The sequence below is a fragment of the Triturus cristatus genome, chromosome 2_1, assembly GCF_964204655.1.
Source record: "Triturus cristatus chromosome 2_1, aTriCri1.1, whole genome shotgun sequence".
Lineage (NCBI taxonomy): Eukaryota > Metazoa > Chordata > Amphibia > Caudata > Salamandridae > Triturus > Triturus cristatus.
The window spans coordinates 317,084,418-317,099,029 of NC_140581.1; the positions used below are offsets into that span (position 1 = coordinate 317,084,418).

At 42.7% G+C, this 14,612-nt stretch overlaps 1 protein-coding gene across 2 annotated transcripts in view; it reads left to right on the top strand.

Annotated features, from left to right (window-relative positions):
• Positions 1–14,612, top strand: part of NNT (nicotinamide nucleotide transhydrogenase) — a 391,279-nt gene that overhangs the window by 93,216 nt on the left and 283,451 nt on the right. For both annotated transcript variants that reach the window (XM_085631219.1, XM_085631218.1), the window contains exons 6-9: positions 6,132–6,220; positions 6,969–7,156; positions 11,716–11,849; positions 12,730–12,921. In XM_085631219.1, coding sequence (XP_085487345.1) covers positions 6,132–6,220; positions 6,969–7,156; positions 11,716–11,849; positions 12,730–12,921 — 603 coding nt within the window. The remainder of the gene's footprint in view (positions 1–6,131; positions 6,221–6,968; positions 7,157–11,715; positions 11,850–12,729; positions 12,922–14,612) is intronic.

The following is a 14,612-nucleotide window of genomic DNA, read 5'->3' on the forward strand; positions in this document are numbered from 1 at the left end:
GTGACTAAGTGAGGGAAAAGATAAAAAATCTGAGTGTGAAAAAAGCTGATATATCCAGATGAGACATCTCCGCTGCCATGATTTCCAGTAATATGGCTTATTCCGGATAAGCAAACTTTTATTGTGCCATATTGTGGAATTAAGAAAGGAATCAGTGGTGGTGTGAGGAAAAGGGAATAAAAAAAGTAATAGTTTGGAGGTCAATTTGATAATGGGAGTGGATAAGGCTTGCGGTTTACGGGAGAATGAAAGATATTCAGCAAAGGAGAAGGGGGATAAAAAAAGACACTCAGTTGTGGTCCATAAAGGACAACTCTCTTTAGGATCGCCCAACCACAAAGAGGCTTGACGTAAAAGGAATGCCTTTTGGTAAGTCGGGAAATCAGGAAAGTTGACTCCACCCTCAGTCTTGGGGCGTGATAATCTAAGTAATGACATTCGGGGTTTCTTCTTATTCCAGAGGAAGGAAGAAAGAATAGAGTTAATCTTCCTAAAATTTTTTGTTGTAATGGGAACCGGGATGTTAGAGATGGTATATATAATTATGGATGATAACATCATTTTAATAGTGTCTAGTCGGCCTCACCATGATAAGTAAAGAGGGTGCCATTTGGTAGTTGGATCCGAAATCTTTTGAATACATTTATTCATACACAATGACACTGTGTCTGATAGTGAAGATGTGACAAATAAACCTTAATATTTAATGTGATTAGGGCTCCAGGTGAAATTAGAGGTCACAAAATCCGGTTTAAAGGTATATTTTGTTAAAGGCAAAATCTCACATTTATCATTATTCAACTTGTAACCTGAAATGCTGGAGTAAGCTCGCACTTCCGCTAGGAAGGCAGGGATTTAATCAATTGGTTGAGACATGAAGAGCAGGATATCATCTGCATATGCTGCAAGTTTGATATGAGAGTGGAGTGTTTTAAAGCCATGTAAATTGGGATTTTGACGCAATTTTGATAAGAATGGTTCCAAAGCCAGATTAAAAAGAAAAGGTGACAAAGGGCAAACCTGACGTACTCCTCTTTCTAGATCAAAAAATGGAGAAATCAACCCATTAGCGCAAACAGCCGCTCTAGGGCTAGAGTAAAGGAGAGAAATTAGGGAAACAAATTTGGAACCAAAGCCAAACCATTTAAGAGTATAAAACCGGTACAGCCATTCAACTTTGTCGAACGCCTTTTCAGCATCCAGCGCTCTTGCAGCTAAAGAGACTTGGACACGTGAGGATTTTGACAAGATGTTAAACAAGAGTCGGGTATTATCAGTTATATATTGGCCTTTGACAAATCCAGGTTGTTCAATCCCTAGCAGATTTGGTAGGTAAGAATCCAATCGTAAGGCTAATGCCTTGGAAAAAATCTTGTAATCGATGTTTACCAAGGATATAGGCCTGTAGTTCTTACAGTGCTTGGAGTCTTTACCTTCTTTGGGAATAAGACAAATATGAGCATCTGAGAAAGAACCAGATGAATGTCCTGACTTAATGAAAAAATTAATTAGCGAGTGCAATTTGGGCAGTAAGAGTTTAGAAAAATGTGAGTAAAATTCAACAGTAAAACCATCAGGTCCAGGAGCTTTGTCGCGTTTAAGGGATTGAAGGGCGCTCGACAACTCTTGCTGCGTTAAATCTAATTCTAAGGAAGTTAAATCTGGAAGAGCATCCTGAGGCTTGTGAATGGTGGAGAAAAAATGTGATAAGGCATGGTCAGTAGGTTTTGTTTCAGAAGCATATAATGTTTTGTAAAAAAGACAAAATTCATGTAAAATATCATCATCTTTAAACTTTAAATCTGAATGTGCATCATAAATAGATTCAATGTTCAGTTTGTTATGCTTAACTTTCAAGTAATTGGCCAAAAGTTTCCCAGCTTTATTCTTTCCACCATAAAATTTAGCACTAGATTTTAACATATAAAGAGGCATCTTCCGTGGATTTTTTTATTAAACTGCATTTTGGCTTTGATAAGAGCAGTTAAACAATCTTTTGTATGTGTGGTTTAATAAGAGTGCTCCAGTCTCTTAATGTCTTGGAGGAGGTCCATAGTCTGCTTACGAGCAACCCTCCAAGACATTAAGAGACTGGAGCACTCTTATTAAAGCTTCGAGGAGCTTATGTTGAGTTATGACATGAACAAAGGATTTGTGAGGTTTATTCGGTATAAAGGGAATCGAAGAGTGTCAATAAATTGATCAAAAACCTGATTACAGTCACCAGCAAGTATGAAGTTATCGCTAATACAATGAGAGATTTGTTTGGCAAGTGTGGGCCAAAAGGAAGGCTCTCCACAGGTAGGAGCGTAAACCTATAGAAGAGAGACTGGAACACCCTTTAAAGATAACTTAATATTCAACCATGTGCCATAAGTACCTGACTCTTGGGATATGAGCGAGAATGAGAGGGATTTGCGACAAAGTATCATCACTCCATTTCGTTTGCCATCACCTGGAGAGAAGAACACCTCTCCCACCCAGCCCTTCTTTAACTTTAGGGATTCGACCTCTGTGAGGTGAGTTTCTTGTAGAAAGGCAATGTCAGCATTTAATTTGGCTAAGTGGGTCAAAACCCGTTGTCTTTTAATAGGAGAATTTAAACCCCTTACGTTCCAGGTCATCAAATTTAACGACCTAGATTAATGAAGACTGAGTGTCCTAAGGATATAAAAGATGAACCCAATTCAGAAAAATAAAAATATAAAATGTTGGAATAAAGCAAAGTTGCAATCAATTCGGTGACAAAAAAGAAAAGGACAGGAAAGTTATAGGACAGGAGCCAAGAGAGAGGTAGCAGATTAAGAAATGGATATAAGAGAGTAACATTAAAACAGGTAATTATTGTAACTAAAACCGAGAGAGTGAAGGAAAATGGTAAGAAGCAGACATGCAAGAACGGTTTTAGGAAAGGAGTGAAAGTAAGAATAATAAGAGACCGTATTAAAGATATCGAAGAAACAAGTGCATAAAAAATGCGGAACAAATTTAACAACATGAGAAATAGGACATAGAAAATGAAGAACAAAACAAAAAAAAAAACATACCCATGAAGGGAGGATGTGAAGGAGGGGGAGGTGAGACCACATGGACAGACGAGACATCCGAGCATGGACACATAGGAAACCGGGGAGGAATCATGCCATGAGGAAAGGAGATCTGTGGAAGCAAAGAACGGCAATTAAATAAAGAAATAGCAAGACAAAACACACGTCTTGAACCAGTGCAAAGTAATAACTGAGTTAAACCATCAAACAGCCATTGTAATGGAAATAAGCTATATCAGGAGAATATAAAACTTATGCAAACCCTTGAAATTAGGAGTAAAACGTTAAGCAGTAACCAAACATTAAGTGTTAAATGACGAAGAGGAGGCGGAGGAATCCTTGTTGATCGGCCTACAAGAGTTAATGAAACTCTGCAATCTCGTCGGGTCTTCATAGGTAGTAGTTTTGTTGTTGTAGGTTACCTTGAAGAGACATGGATGAAAAAGTCCATATCGAGCCCCCAGTGAGCGAAGGTCGGATCTCATATTAAGGAATGCTTTACGTCTATTGGCAGTGGCTATAGCATAGTCCTGGGCAAAAAATAAAGTAGAACCAGACCATGTTATTTTCGGTATGGACTTAGCCGCTGATAAAACTTTGAGCAAATCCTTGTATTCCCGAAAGTACAAGATTACGCCTCTCGGTCGTTGCGATAGTGAAGAATTAGAAACCAGTCGACCCAATCTATGTGCTCGCTGAATATTAAGTACAGTACTCAGGTAGGTGAAGCAACTTAGGGAGGAAAGACCTGAAAAAGTAGATAGCATCTGATCCGTCAAGTCCCTCTGCCAAGCCGTAAATGCGAAGGTTATTTCGCCGATTGCAGTTTTCAAGGTCCTCAACTTGGCGCTGGAGCACAGAAACTTGGGAATGCAGTTGTGAGACGCTTGCACACGAAACCTTGAGTGAGGAAACATTTTGCTCAGCTGTCGAAACTCTGGTTTCTAATTGGGACCAATTATCTGTGAGGACTTGCAGTTTAACATTAGTCTCTTCCATAAAGGGTCGGAGTGCTCTTCCATAAAGTGTCGGAGTGCTCTAATTTCTTCTAACAAGAGCTCCATGGAGACTGGTGAGACCAACTTGGGTGGAGAGGGGGGGTCCTTCTTCAATCGTTTTGTGATGGATTTTCCTGAAGCCACAGAAGGAGGATCCATTATGGGCTCAGAAGAGTGCGGCATGGACAATAAAGAATCCTCGAGTTTGGAAAATTCTGTAAATATTCTTGAATTTTTGACAATAATATGCTGCAATTTGGAAGAAGACCTGGTTCTGCCCATCAAAGATAACAAAAATTGAAAAATATGAGGTGAAAGACCAAGGAAACGGCATTTGAAGTGTGAACAGAGAAATAAAAAATTCAAAAATGACCAATATGTCTATATCCTCCTGTGTGTAGGAATTAACGGTGCATAAAAGCTAATGGTACGCAAAAAAAAAAAAAGAAGGTGATGAAAGGTTGAGCAAAGGCACCAGATGGTTGCCAGGCGCAGACGCCAGGTAACGTACAGTATATTGAAACACCCCTTGTTAATCTGCACCAGGAAGTGGCTGCTGGTAGTTCTCTTCCACGATTAAGAGGGGTTCATGCAATTGAACAGCAGGAGAGGGAAAATCAGTATGTCTGTGTCTCCCTATGCGCAATTTATACAAGGATCAATGGCACACGAAAATGATATTAGAGAAACATGAAAAAAGTGATGTTAAAGCGCCAGCTGAATCCAAATGACAGGACAACGAGAAGCAACGTGGTATTTGCAATATTCAGTGAAACACCACAAAATGGCTGCCAGAAAGTCTTTTTTCATGATAAGAGGAGTTCATGCAAAGAAAATACTCTGCAACTGAGGCAAATGTAGAGAGAGTTTGTGAAAGGAACCAAAATCTCCATTAATTGGCATAACAGAGCAGTCGGCAAGTAAGAGCAGGCTGCATTGCTCAAGGGCTCCGTACGCGGCAAAAAAGAAAATGGCGACCGCTACGGAGCGTTACTTTGTGGAGAGAATATGAGGCGGTGAAATGCTTATTTTTGAAGGTGCGCATGAGAAAATAAATCGCGTATCTCTGATAGCATACCTTGAAAAGACCATGTCGGCCGATAAGCTGCCCAAAAAGCGCCGGAAAGTGCGATTCCTCCGAGGTTGATCCGAGAGCCTCACGCGGACGCTGCCATGTCTGCGGGTGCCAAGCCACGCCCCGACCGTTCTCAATATATTGACCACAGAAATAAGGTAATCTTCTTAAACATATAAATGGTGAGTAGTAGTCCCTGCCTTCCGTTGCCTAGAGAGAAGGCGAGTGCCTGGTCCCTAGTTTTGAGGTGCGGTTGCTGTATGCTGAAGTGGAGGGGCTGCAGATTCTTACTGGCAGCACAGCCGTCGAGCTAGAGCGGACTGTCTGACCCAAACACACGCCCCCATGGCACTCTTCCATGACCCATATACTTGTTTGGGTTTTGGAAAATGGCCCTTATTACTCCTGTGTTTCTTGTTGACATGAAATGCATCACAGACCCTTGCCACGATCATCTCTGCTGGAGTTCTGCATGTCCCAAGGTACCGGATTCGATTGAGTGATCTACCAAGGACACAATCCAGACTCCGGGGAATCGAGTTGTTTGTCAAAGTAAACCTGAAACGGCAGTTGTTTTTGCCAGACTTTAATGAAATGCAGAACTATGCAGTCTTCCGTTTCCAGCGTGTTTTTCATAGCCCTAAGAATAAGACTGCTTTAACGAGGCATAGTGTTGTCGAAACTGTTTGAGCCAAAGAGGCCACATTGAAAAATGAATCTTGGACATTGTGTTCCCCAGATGTTGCAAATCACTACTTAACACATTTGCAGCGGTCCTGATATTCAACAGTTGAGTCGAGCCCCTTCATGCAATAGGTCTAGATTCGCATGCGGTTATAAAATTGTAAATTGCAGTTGGACAAATACTTTAACATTTGTACTGTATAAGTTATAATACTTCATTTGTGTCTTGTTTTTGTTATTTGTTCCTTGATGCGTTGTAATACCGCAGCTGTGTAAATAAGAGAGAGCCAATGTGTTTTTTTTCTTTTTTTTTCTTTTCAATAATAGGTTCTCATCATTGGTGGTGGAGTTGCTGGGTTAGCTGCAGCAGGAGCGGCTAGGTCTATGGGAGCAGTTGTGCGTGGTTTTGACACCAGGTAGGTGGAGACTTAAACTTTTTTTTTTCATGAAACATAGCTGGTATTATAAATTGGGTTTTAAACTGTGTATAATTAGAGCCGCCTGGTACGGCATCCTTTTAGACTTTTAAATAAGAACAGGCCAGCCTTTTCTCTCTCCCGTCCAGGCAAATGTAATGTTTAAAGTTTATATACATTGGTGCAGTTATCATTTGATTTAGGTCTTTTAGTAAAACAAATTACATACATCTTCATGCACAGTAAAGTGCCTTTTGTGCTCTATGTAGCCTGTAATGATACCTGATTTCTAGATTACACCATTTGACGAACCTGTGCACAAATATATGAACCAGTATGATTTTGTTCTTTGGTGTTGGTTCTTTTTCTGAGAAACTGAGTAAATTGTCTATTCAGATACAATTGTTTTATTGAAGACTATAGCCTATCCTATTCTGGGCATTTTTTATGGATTTTGGTTCACACAGAGAAAATAAAGCCATTCTTTGCACATCTCTGAGTGCCTAACATTGGTAAGCAATCTTTTTGTCGTTCTGTTTTGTGAATATGTAGTTTAAGATGGGTTCATACAGTAAAACTCCACTAAAGTTTAATGTGGACTGTGCTTAACCAGCCAGGCATCTCCGTGCCTTCTACACCTTTATTTTCTAGGGTGTTTGCAGTACTGTGTGTGCTTCTAGGCTGCATTCCTATGACCTGCTTTCCCACAGCAATCACTCTTAAAATGTTTTTTTTAATACAACATTAGAGCAGCTGCTTTGGAGCAGTTCAAGTCTCTTGGTGCTGAGCCATTGGAGGTGGATCTAAAAGAATCTGGGGAAGGACAAGGAGGGTACGCCAAGGAAATGTCCAAGGAATTCATTGAAGCAGAGATGCAGCTCTTCGCTAAACAGTGCAAAGAAGTTGACATTATCATCACCACAGCTCTTATTCCTGGTATGAGCCGTAAATGAGTCTTATTTAAAAAAAACTTTTCACTGTCTTTTAGAAAAAAGGGAAATTGTTTTCAAACAAGTGTAGACTGTAAAAGATTGTGGTTATTTTTCTGAAATGCTCTTCTGCATTGTGGAACCTAAAATGTAGTAATTGTCTAACCAGTTGCATGTGAGAATCTTTTTTTTTTTTAATTATAAGACTTGGGTCTAAATTGAGAAAAAAAGACTGTGGGGAAAAACTATTTTCTGACGTGGATAAAAACGTGTAGATTAAATTAGAGATGTAGTTGGCACTGTTGGCAATACGTGTGAGGTGTGGAAACCTGAAACTGTGCTTGCTGATGAGGACAGTCGTATGGTTGGTCACTAGTTTCTGAGCACTTCGTGCTGTTTTCCTCATAGGAAGTCTGGGATGTGAAGATGCCTGGGCTCAGATCACCCCTGTGGGAAATGGGAGGTGGTGCCCTGGTGGCAGTTGGTTTAAGGTGTTTGGAAGCACAAATCTTAATATGTGCCAGAAGATGCTTGGAGCTTAACTTAAGCACACTTGCCTGCTGTGGATCATAGTTGGAGAGTTGACTTTGGCAGCATTAGCGGGCTCATTCATTGGTGGCTTTGGGGGGAGCCCTAGCTGTTAGCAGTAGATGAGTGGAGGAATAGGTAATGGTAGGTGAATGGTGTGTGTGTGAGAAGGGGTTTATGTGCACCTTTGTGTGGCTGACTGTGGTACAAAACGATTTTATACAATGCTTAAAATATTAAACATTGTTTTCAAACCGCCCTGTGTGCTACATATGCTAGCTGTGCAATTTATTTGTAGCTCCCTGTCCGCTTTTTCACTTTTGGCAACTTAGATGTTTCGAACACATTATACTTGTTGATTTGTAAGCCTTTCATAAATGCTGATGTTCTGCTGTGGTAGCAACTGGAAGTGTTCATCTGTATGTAAACCAAGTCCACTCTAGCTTCATTTATATTGTGATTGTTTCGAGCTTGCTTGCATGCATGCAAGAAAGCAGGGTGAATTTGAGAAGTGCAAATGGTAGAAGGTTTTCACGTATTAAAAGTACTCGGCTAACATTCACTCCTCTTTATGCTATATTCTGCTTCAGTATTGTGCTTAAAGTAATCAAAGTGCTGATTAGATATTTTTCTTGATATATTTTTACCTCTGGCTCAGTATAAGTGCACATCTTGGTTGGGCTAAATTGTAGGAGAAAGCATGACCACCCATTTTAACTTTCCTTATTCTTCGACTGCAGAGCAGGCTTGGTTACTGGATCTGAGTTAACGTACAGGCTGATACCGCTCAATTTTATTGGTCAAATAGACCTTGTCCCGTTCCATGCAGGGACCTGAAGACCAAGCTTAGTAGCTTGAAGATGGCTTATTTCGTGACCGGAAGCCAATGTAAATGGTGTAGGAGGGGAAGAGAAGGGGTTTGTGCTGGTTTATTCAGGGCAAGACGGGCTGCTGTATTTTGCACGACCTGTAGTTTGGATAACAGGTCCTCCCTGATTCCTACCAGCAAAGAGTTGCCATAATCAAGGCGGCTGATTAGGAGCGACTGAATACGAGTCTTCCTGGCATTAAGCGGGATCCATGGGAAGATCTTTCTAAGCATTCGCATGGTCCTGAAGCAGGTGCCTGCAAGAGTCTTCACCTGTTCCTCCATTGAAAGCTTATTGTCTATTCTGACCCCTAGGTTCTTCGCCCAACCTCTTGGGGAGGGAGCTTCTTCTAGTTCTGATGGCCACCAGTCAGAAGCCCACAGTTCTTCTGCCTTGCCAAACAGGAGTATCTCTGTTTTAGAGGAGTTTAGTTGCAGGAAATTCTTCCTCATCCAGTTTGCTATGCTTGTCATACAATTTATGAACTTAGGTTTAGTTACAGCGGGATCGTTCTCTATATGCACTATCAGCTGCGTGTCATCAGCGTAGGATATGGTTTCAAACCCACAGTTCCTGATGATTGAGGCCAAGGGGGGCGACATACAAATTAAATAATGTGGGGCTCAATATAGAGCCTTGAGGTACCCCTTTATCCACTGCGGCTGTATGCGACACATAGGAATCCATCTGGACACATTGTGTTCTGTCGGAAAGATAGCTCTGGATCCATTTAAAGGCCAAGCCTCCGACACCAATCTCTCGAAGCCTGTTCCAACAGGATACGATGAGAGATGGTGTTGAAGGCTTCTGAAAGGTCCAGCAGCACTAACGTAACTGGAGAGTCCTTATCCAGTGACATCCTGAGCGTGTCAGTAACCTCAAGTAAGGCAGCCTCAGTGCTGTAGGATGCCCGGAAGCCAGACTGAGATGCATCCAGTATCTTGTTCTAAGTAGCTGGAAATATGTTGGTTAATTAGTGTCTCCGTGATTTTGGAGCAGCAAGGGAGAAGGGAAATAGGAATGTAATTCTGTAGGTCCATGGAGTCTGCTAGAGCTTTTTTCAGCAGGGGCTTAATGCGTGCGTTTTTCCATTTACGTGGAAAGGTGGCCGTAGCTAATGAGATATTGCAGATATATGTCAAGGAGTCCGCTAGGACCGGGGCTAGCTCATTCATGGCCATAGGTGGTAACTGGTCTAAGACCCAACCCGATTTAGTCTAAGACAGGAGAACACGCACCTGTTCCCCCGTGATGATGGGGATCACCTCGAGGGCATTTCTCTCGTGGGTATTCTCTTCCACCCCGAAGGAGCGATATATTGTATCGATCTTATTAGTGAAATGCGTCGCTAAATGATCACAAAGCTCCTGTTTAGCAGGCGGGAGAGGATTATTTGCCCGTGGGTTTGTGAACTCTTTCAGGATGGTAAAGAGCTCCTGCGAGGAGTCCTTGGCTTCCATAATACGGGAGCCTGGATGGGCTCTCCTGGCTGCAATGCAGCTATTTAAATAAGTTCTATGGGCCTCACGATAGCACTGTTCATCTGACGCGGATTTGGATTTTCTCCACTTTCTTTCTATTGCTCTACATAAGGCTTTTTCCTTTCTTAGTGTACCTTTATACCACGGGGCAGGGCCTGCTCTAGCCTGGATTTTAAAGGTGCAATCGAGTCGAGGACCTCTGTTATAGAGGCCTCAATTAGCTCTATAGCCAGGTCGCAGTCATTACAGTTCAACAGTGCAGTGGGGGGGGGGGAGGGGAGGGGGTATAGATCCTGCTAAAGGCAGAGGCTGTTACCTTTATCCAAACTCTACGAGGTCTCTTTACGTGGTTGCGGACGTTCGAACGGTTTCAGAGGGGCCCAGAAAACGCGTAGTACTGAGTGATCTGTCCAGTCTACCACTAGCGGGTGATCTACTCTTAAGTCTGAGATGTTGGAGAAAATGGTGTCCAGCACATGGCCTGCCTGATGAGTTGTGCTGGCTACTCTAGAGAGAATCACCAGGGATTCCATGGCTGAAAGCAAGCTGGCTGACTCGACAATAGTGAGAGCCTCCAGATGGTGGTTAAAGTCCCCTACAAGTAGGAACTTAATTGCTTACAGTGTAAATGGAGCAAGCCTCTCTAATAGTGCTGTACAGAATTCTCTCTTGTTTCCTCCAGGAGGGTGGTACACTAAAGCTCCTGTCAATTCAATCGTATGTGCTCGCTGCACTCTGAAAATCAATAACTCTAAATTAGGAGTGGAGACCGTGTGAAGGGTCGTAATATGGTAAGGGGGACGCGTTGCAATTGCCAGACCTCCAGCTTTCTTCCCTACTCTGTCTAGGCACACGACTGAATAATCAGCTGGAAATGCCATTGCCAGAGTTGGGGTGGCCTCATTATTTAACCAGGTTTCCCTAAACAGACAGATGTCCGGTTTGGTATCGTCTAATCACGCCCAAATTTCGGCCACGTGTTTAGGGATAGATCTAACATTAAGGTAGAGTCCCTGCATGGGTGCTGGTAGTTTCCCCTTTGCCTGTTTCTCTATACCATCAGACTGATCCCGGTCTAAAAGGTGTCCCGTCAAGTCGACCTGAAGGGTACATGAAGTGCAAGCCGTATCAGCTAATAGCCAGTTGCAGTGAGGTCAGTTCCCACCTATGTGGGTCTTTGCTGTTTGAGGAATATGTCTCCCCCGCGGACAGAAAGGGACAGCATGTCCCATTTGCATCAACCTCTCTCTCGAATACTGTATCCTGAGCACAGGACATACCTGTTGGGAAACGGGCGGCATCTCCTGGCAGCCGGCAGCGTTCGGCGCGGACGGGTGCAGACGGGCTTGCCTTAGTCGGCGACTAGCAGGAAGTAAAAGGACAGGCTCTCTCCACTCAAACAGCCAGCTTTCTGGTTGCGGTGGACCAGAGAGCTGCCAAGGGACTGCACAAAGGAACAAGTAAGAACAATTCCCCCCAAACCTATCAACCGTAAGGTTTCTCTAAACCTTTTTAAGACGTTTTTTCCCTGATTTTTTTAATGTATCCTCTGAACTGCCTCCGACAGTTTATCTGCTTTGCCTCTCTTCCCATTAGTAGACTGGTGTTTCTACTGATTCTCATTTCCCTTATGTATGTAGTGTTAAACATAGCTCCACTTTAACAGTAACTTTGTTTTTACTTCACAGGCAGGAGGGCCCCCATTTTGTTCCGTAAAGATATGATTGAATTGATGAAGGAAGGCTCTGTTGTTGTTGATCTTGCTTCTGAAGCTGGAGGAAACATTGAAACTACCAAGCCAGGAGAGTTATATGTGCATAAGGTTGGTGTTAAAACTGTGTGTGTGTCTGTGTGTCTGTGTCTGTGCTTTGACACATTCCACAAGAAAACCTCAATGTATGCAGTTAGGTCATAGTTTTTTTTCTTTTTTTAAGTATATTTTTATTTTATTTTGCATCGACTGTAAACATTGACATAACTGCAACAACAAATTTGCACTTAGACCTCATTCTGCCACCTGGTAATTCCCACTTCTGGTGCCCTTCGGAGGGACACAAATTAAAGTACAAACATAATTACATCTAAGACCCTGGTTCACATCACAGCAGGGCCGCCTTCCACAACCCACCCCCACTCCTCCCTCCTGAGTCCAGCAAGGTACTAATGGTCCGATACCCCAAGTGCAGTGGATTGGGTGTTCCCGTCGCTCAGACTCAGACCATCATGTCTCATCCAAGATCCCATATTTTCTCGAACTTTTTGGGGCAACCTCTACTTTTCTGTATGACTCTCTCTGCAGCCATGTACAGATCCATACCCCCTTTCCATTCTTGTAGTGTAGGGGGGTCTTGTGTGCCCCAGTGATAAGCAATATCTCGCTTGGCCACCACCCGGCCCAGTGCGCTGAAGAGAAGCTAGGGTCTGGGAACATCTCAATTAGGTCATAGTTAAACCCTTCATCAAACCTTTCAATAATTTCTACTTTTTGGCAGATGCGATAAACTTGTTTTTTTTTTCTTTTCCTCTTAACTTTCTTCTCTAGTCTGATGGGCTTTTACAAAAATCCTTTTTTGGCATTCATACTTTTTTGGTCATTAGCTCTGATGGTTTAAAATGGTTTAGATGTATGAAAATGTGTTCAATAATATGCTCTCCCGCACTTGCACTGTCATATATTGTTTTTGCCTGAATTTTCTTAATAGGGTATCACGCATATCGGTTATACGGATCTTCCAAGCAGAATGGCTACACAAGCAAGTACATTGTACTCCAACAACATTACCAAACTTCTGAAGGCCATAAGTCCGGATAAAGACAACTTTTACCTGGACCTGAAGGATCAGTTTGATTATGGCACCATGGACCATGTGGTCCGAGGAACTGTGGTGATGAAGGTTTGTGATTTGCATTAGTAAATCCTTTAGATATATACATGTTTCTCCAATATGGTTCCAAGCTCCCATGACACACTGCTGATTCGTGCCGTGCCAGCCTCTCAGAGTGTCCACTCATGATCTTGTATTATCCTAAGCACAAATATTTAGCTTTGCTGCTTTGCTTTAAATAAAAAAGAAAAAAATGAAAAGATTTAGATGGTGTGTACAAACGAGATATGTGTTTTGACCAGGGTCTTGGCCAGGTATTAAGTCCATCGTTGGCTTCAATAAATTTAATAGTTTCTTCCAGATCAACTCGTGTGAATTCTGGCTGTGAAAGGAAAAATGCTGGTGCCTATGAACTACATCATAGTGCCACCACCACCACCAGTCACTGCATGGCTGGTTGGAATGGACTGTAATGGAGGTACATGGGCTCTGCAAAGGTTATATAATGGTGGAATTTGCCTAAAATTTTGCTACAATATTGGTATCATGGAAGAGCTTTCACAGGGTGAACTGAAACCCTCGGTGGTTTTTAATAGTCTGTAGCATGTGTGACTGTAGATAAATATTCTCTGTGTACTCTTGCCATCTAGATTTGGACCTGGGCGTTGCAAGTTGTGTTTGTTGAAGTCTTTCAAGTTATGGGTTTTCAAGTGACTTCTCCCTTAGTAAATTATTTGCTCATGGGCAGCGACTCCATTGTTAGATTTTTTTTCTCCGCCATCAGGTTTAGACGTGTACCGACTGGTCTCCTGGATTCGACATGCACCACGCTTGTTTTTTGGTCTTTTGTTGTGCAGCCCCGCCATTCCTGCTTCCAAAAGACACTTTTGTGGTGACTGGCGCTTTCCACAATTTCTCCTCCACAATAACGAAAATGTGAGACTGTCCTGCAACATTGGGTCCCCAATCTTGAAAGTGCCTGTAGGTCTCCGGAGCTGCTTGCTTTCTGTTTCCAGCCTTGTACATCGGAGAATGTTGATGCATAGTAGGTGATGAAACAGATGCCTTCAGGAAATGCCCTCGACGTCATGCTAATTATCTTTGAGCTGACCACCATAGCAACTGCAAACTCTGTCTGTCCCCAGATCATAACAAGGCTGAGTGCTTTGTGTCTCGCATTTCGTTATCTGAGATGCAGGATCTGGGCCCACATCAAAATATAGAAACAACCAGCTGAAGAAACCCCATGCATCTTCAGGACACTAGATCCCTTGGTGCATAAGTGGAAGATGACGTGAAATCTTAGGGTGTCCCGGTCTTCCAGCGCAGCCTTGACGTTTCCTCCTGTGCATACGAGGCTGATGACGAAGAAAGGGAGTCGTCTACCTTAGCTGGTGCTGGCCCCCGCACAAAGACCACACCTAGACTTGAGTATGATCAAACCAGAGGCACACAGTAACTCATAAGAGAGGCCTCTGAACCAGAGGATCACTCTTGAGTGTCGGGCTTCCAGTCCTGTACAAAAGAAATGATGACTTTGGGCTCTGTTTGACACCTAGGAAAGGCATATGAGCCGAAACTGGACTCTCCAAAAGGTGTTGATCCCGGTCGGCTTTCAGATCCAAAGAGAGCTTCCAGCACTTAGCCTAGACGCTCGTCGAAGCCAATGGCACGTTTCCATCTGCACCTTCTTTTGCACCAAAGTCTGGATCGAGACTTCCTTCCCTGAGTTCTCAAATTTGCAGAAAGAGCTCGACCAG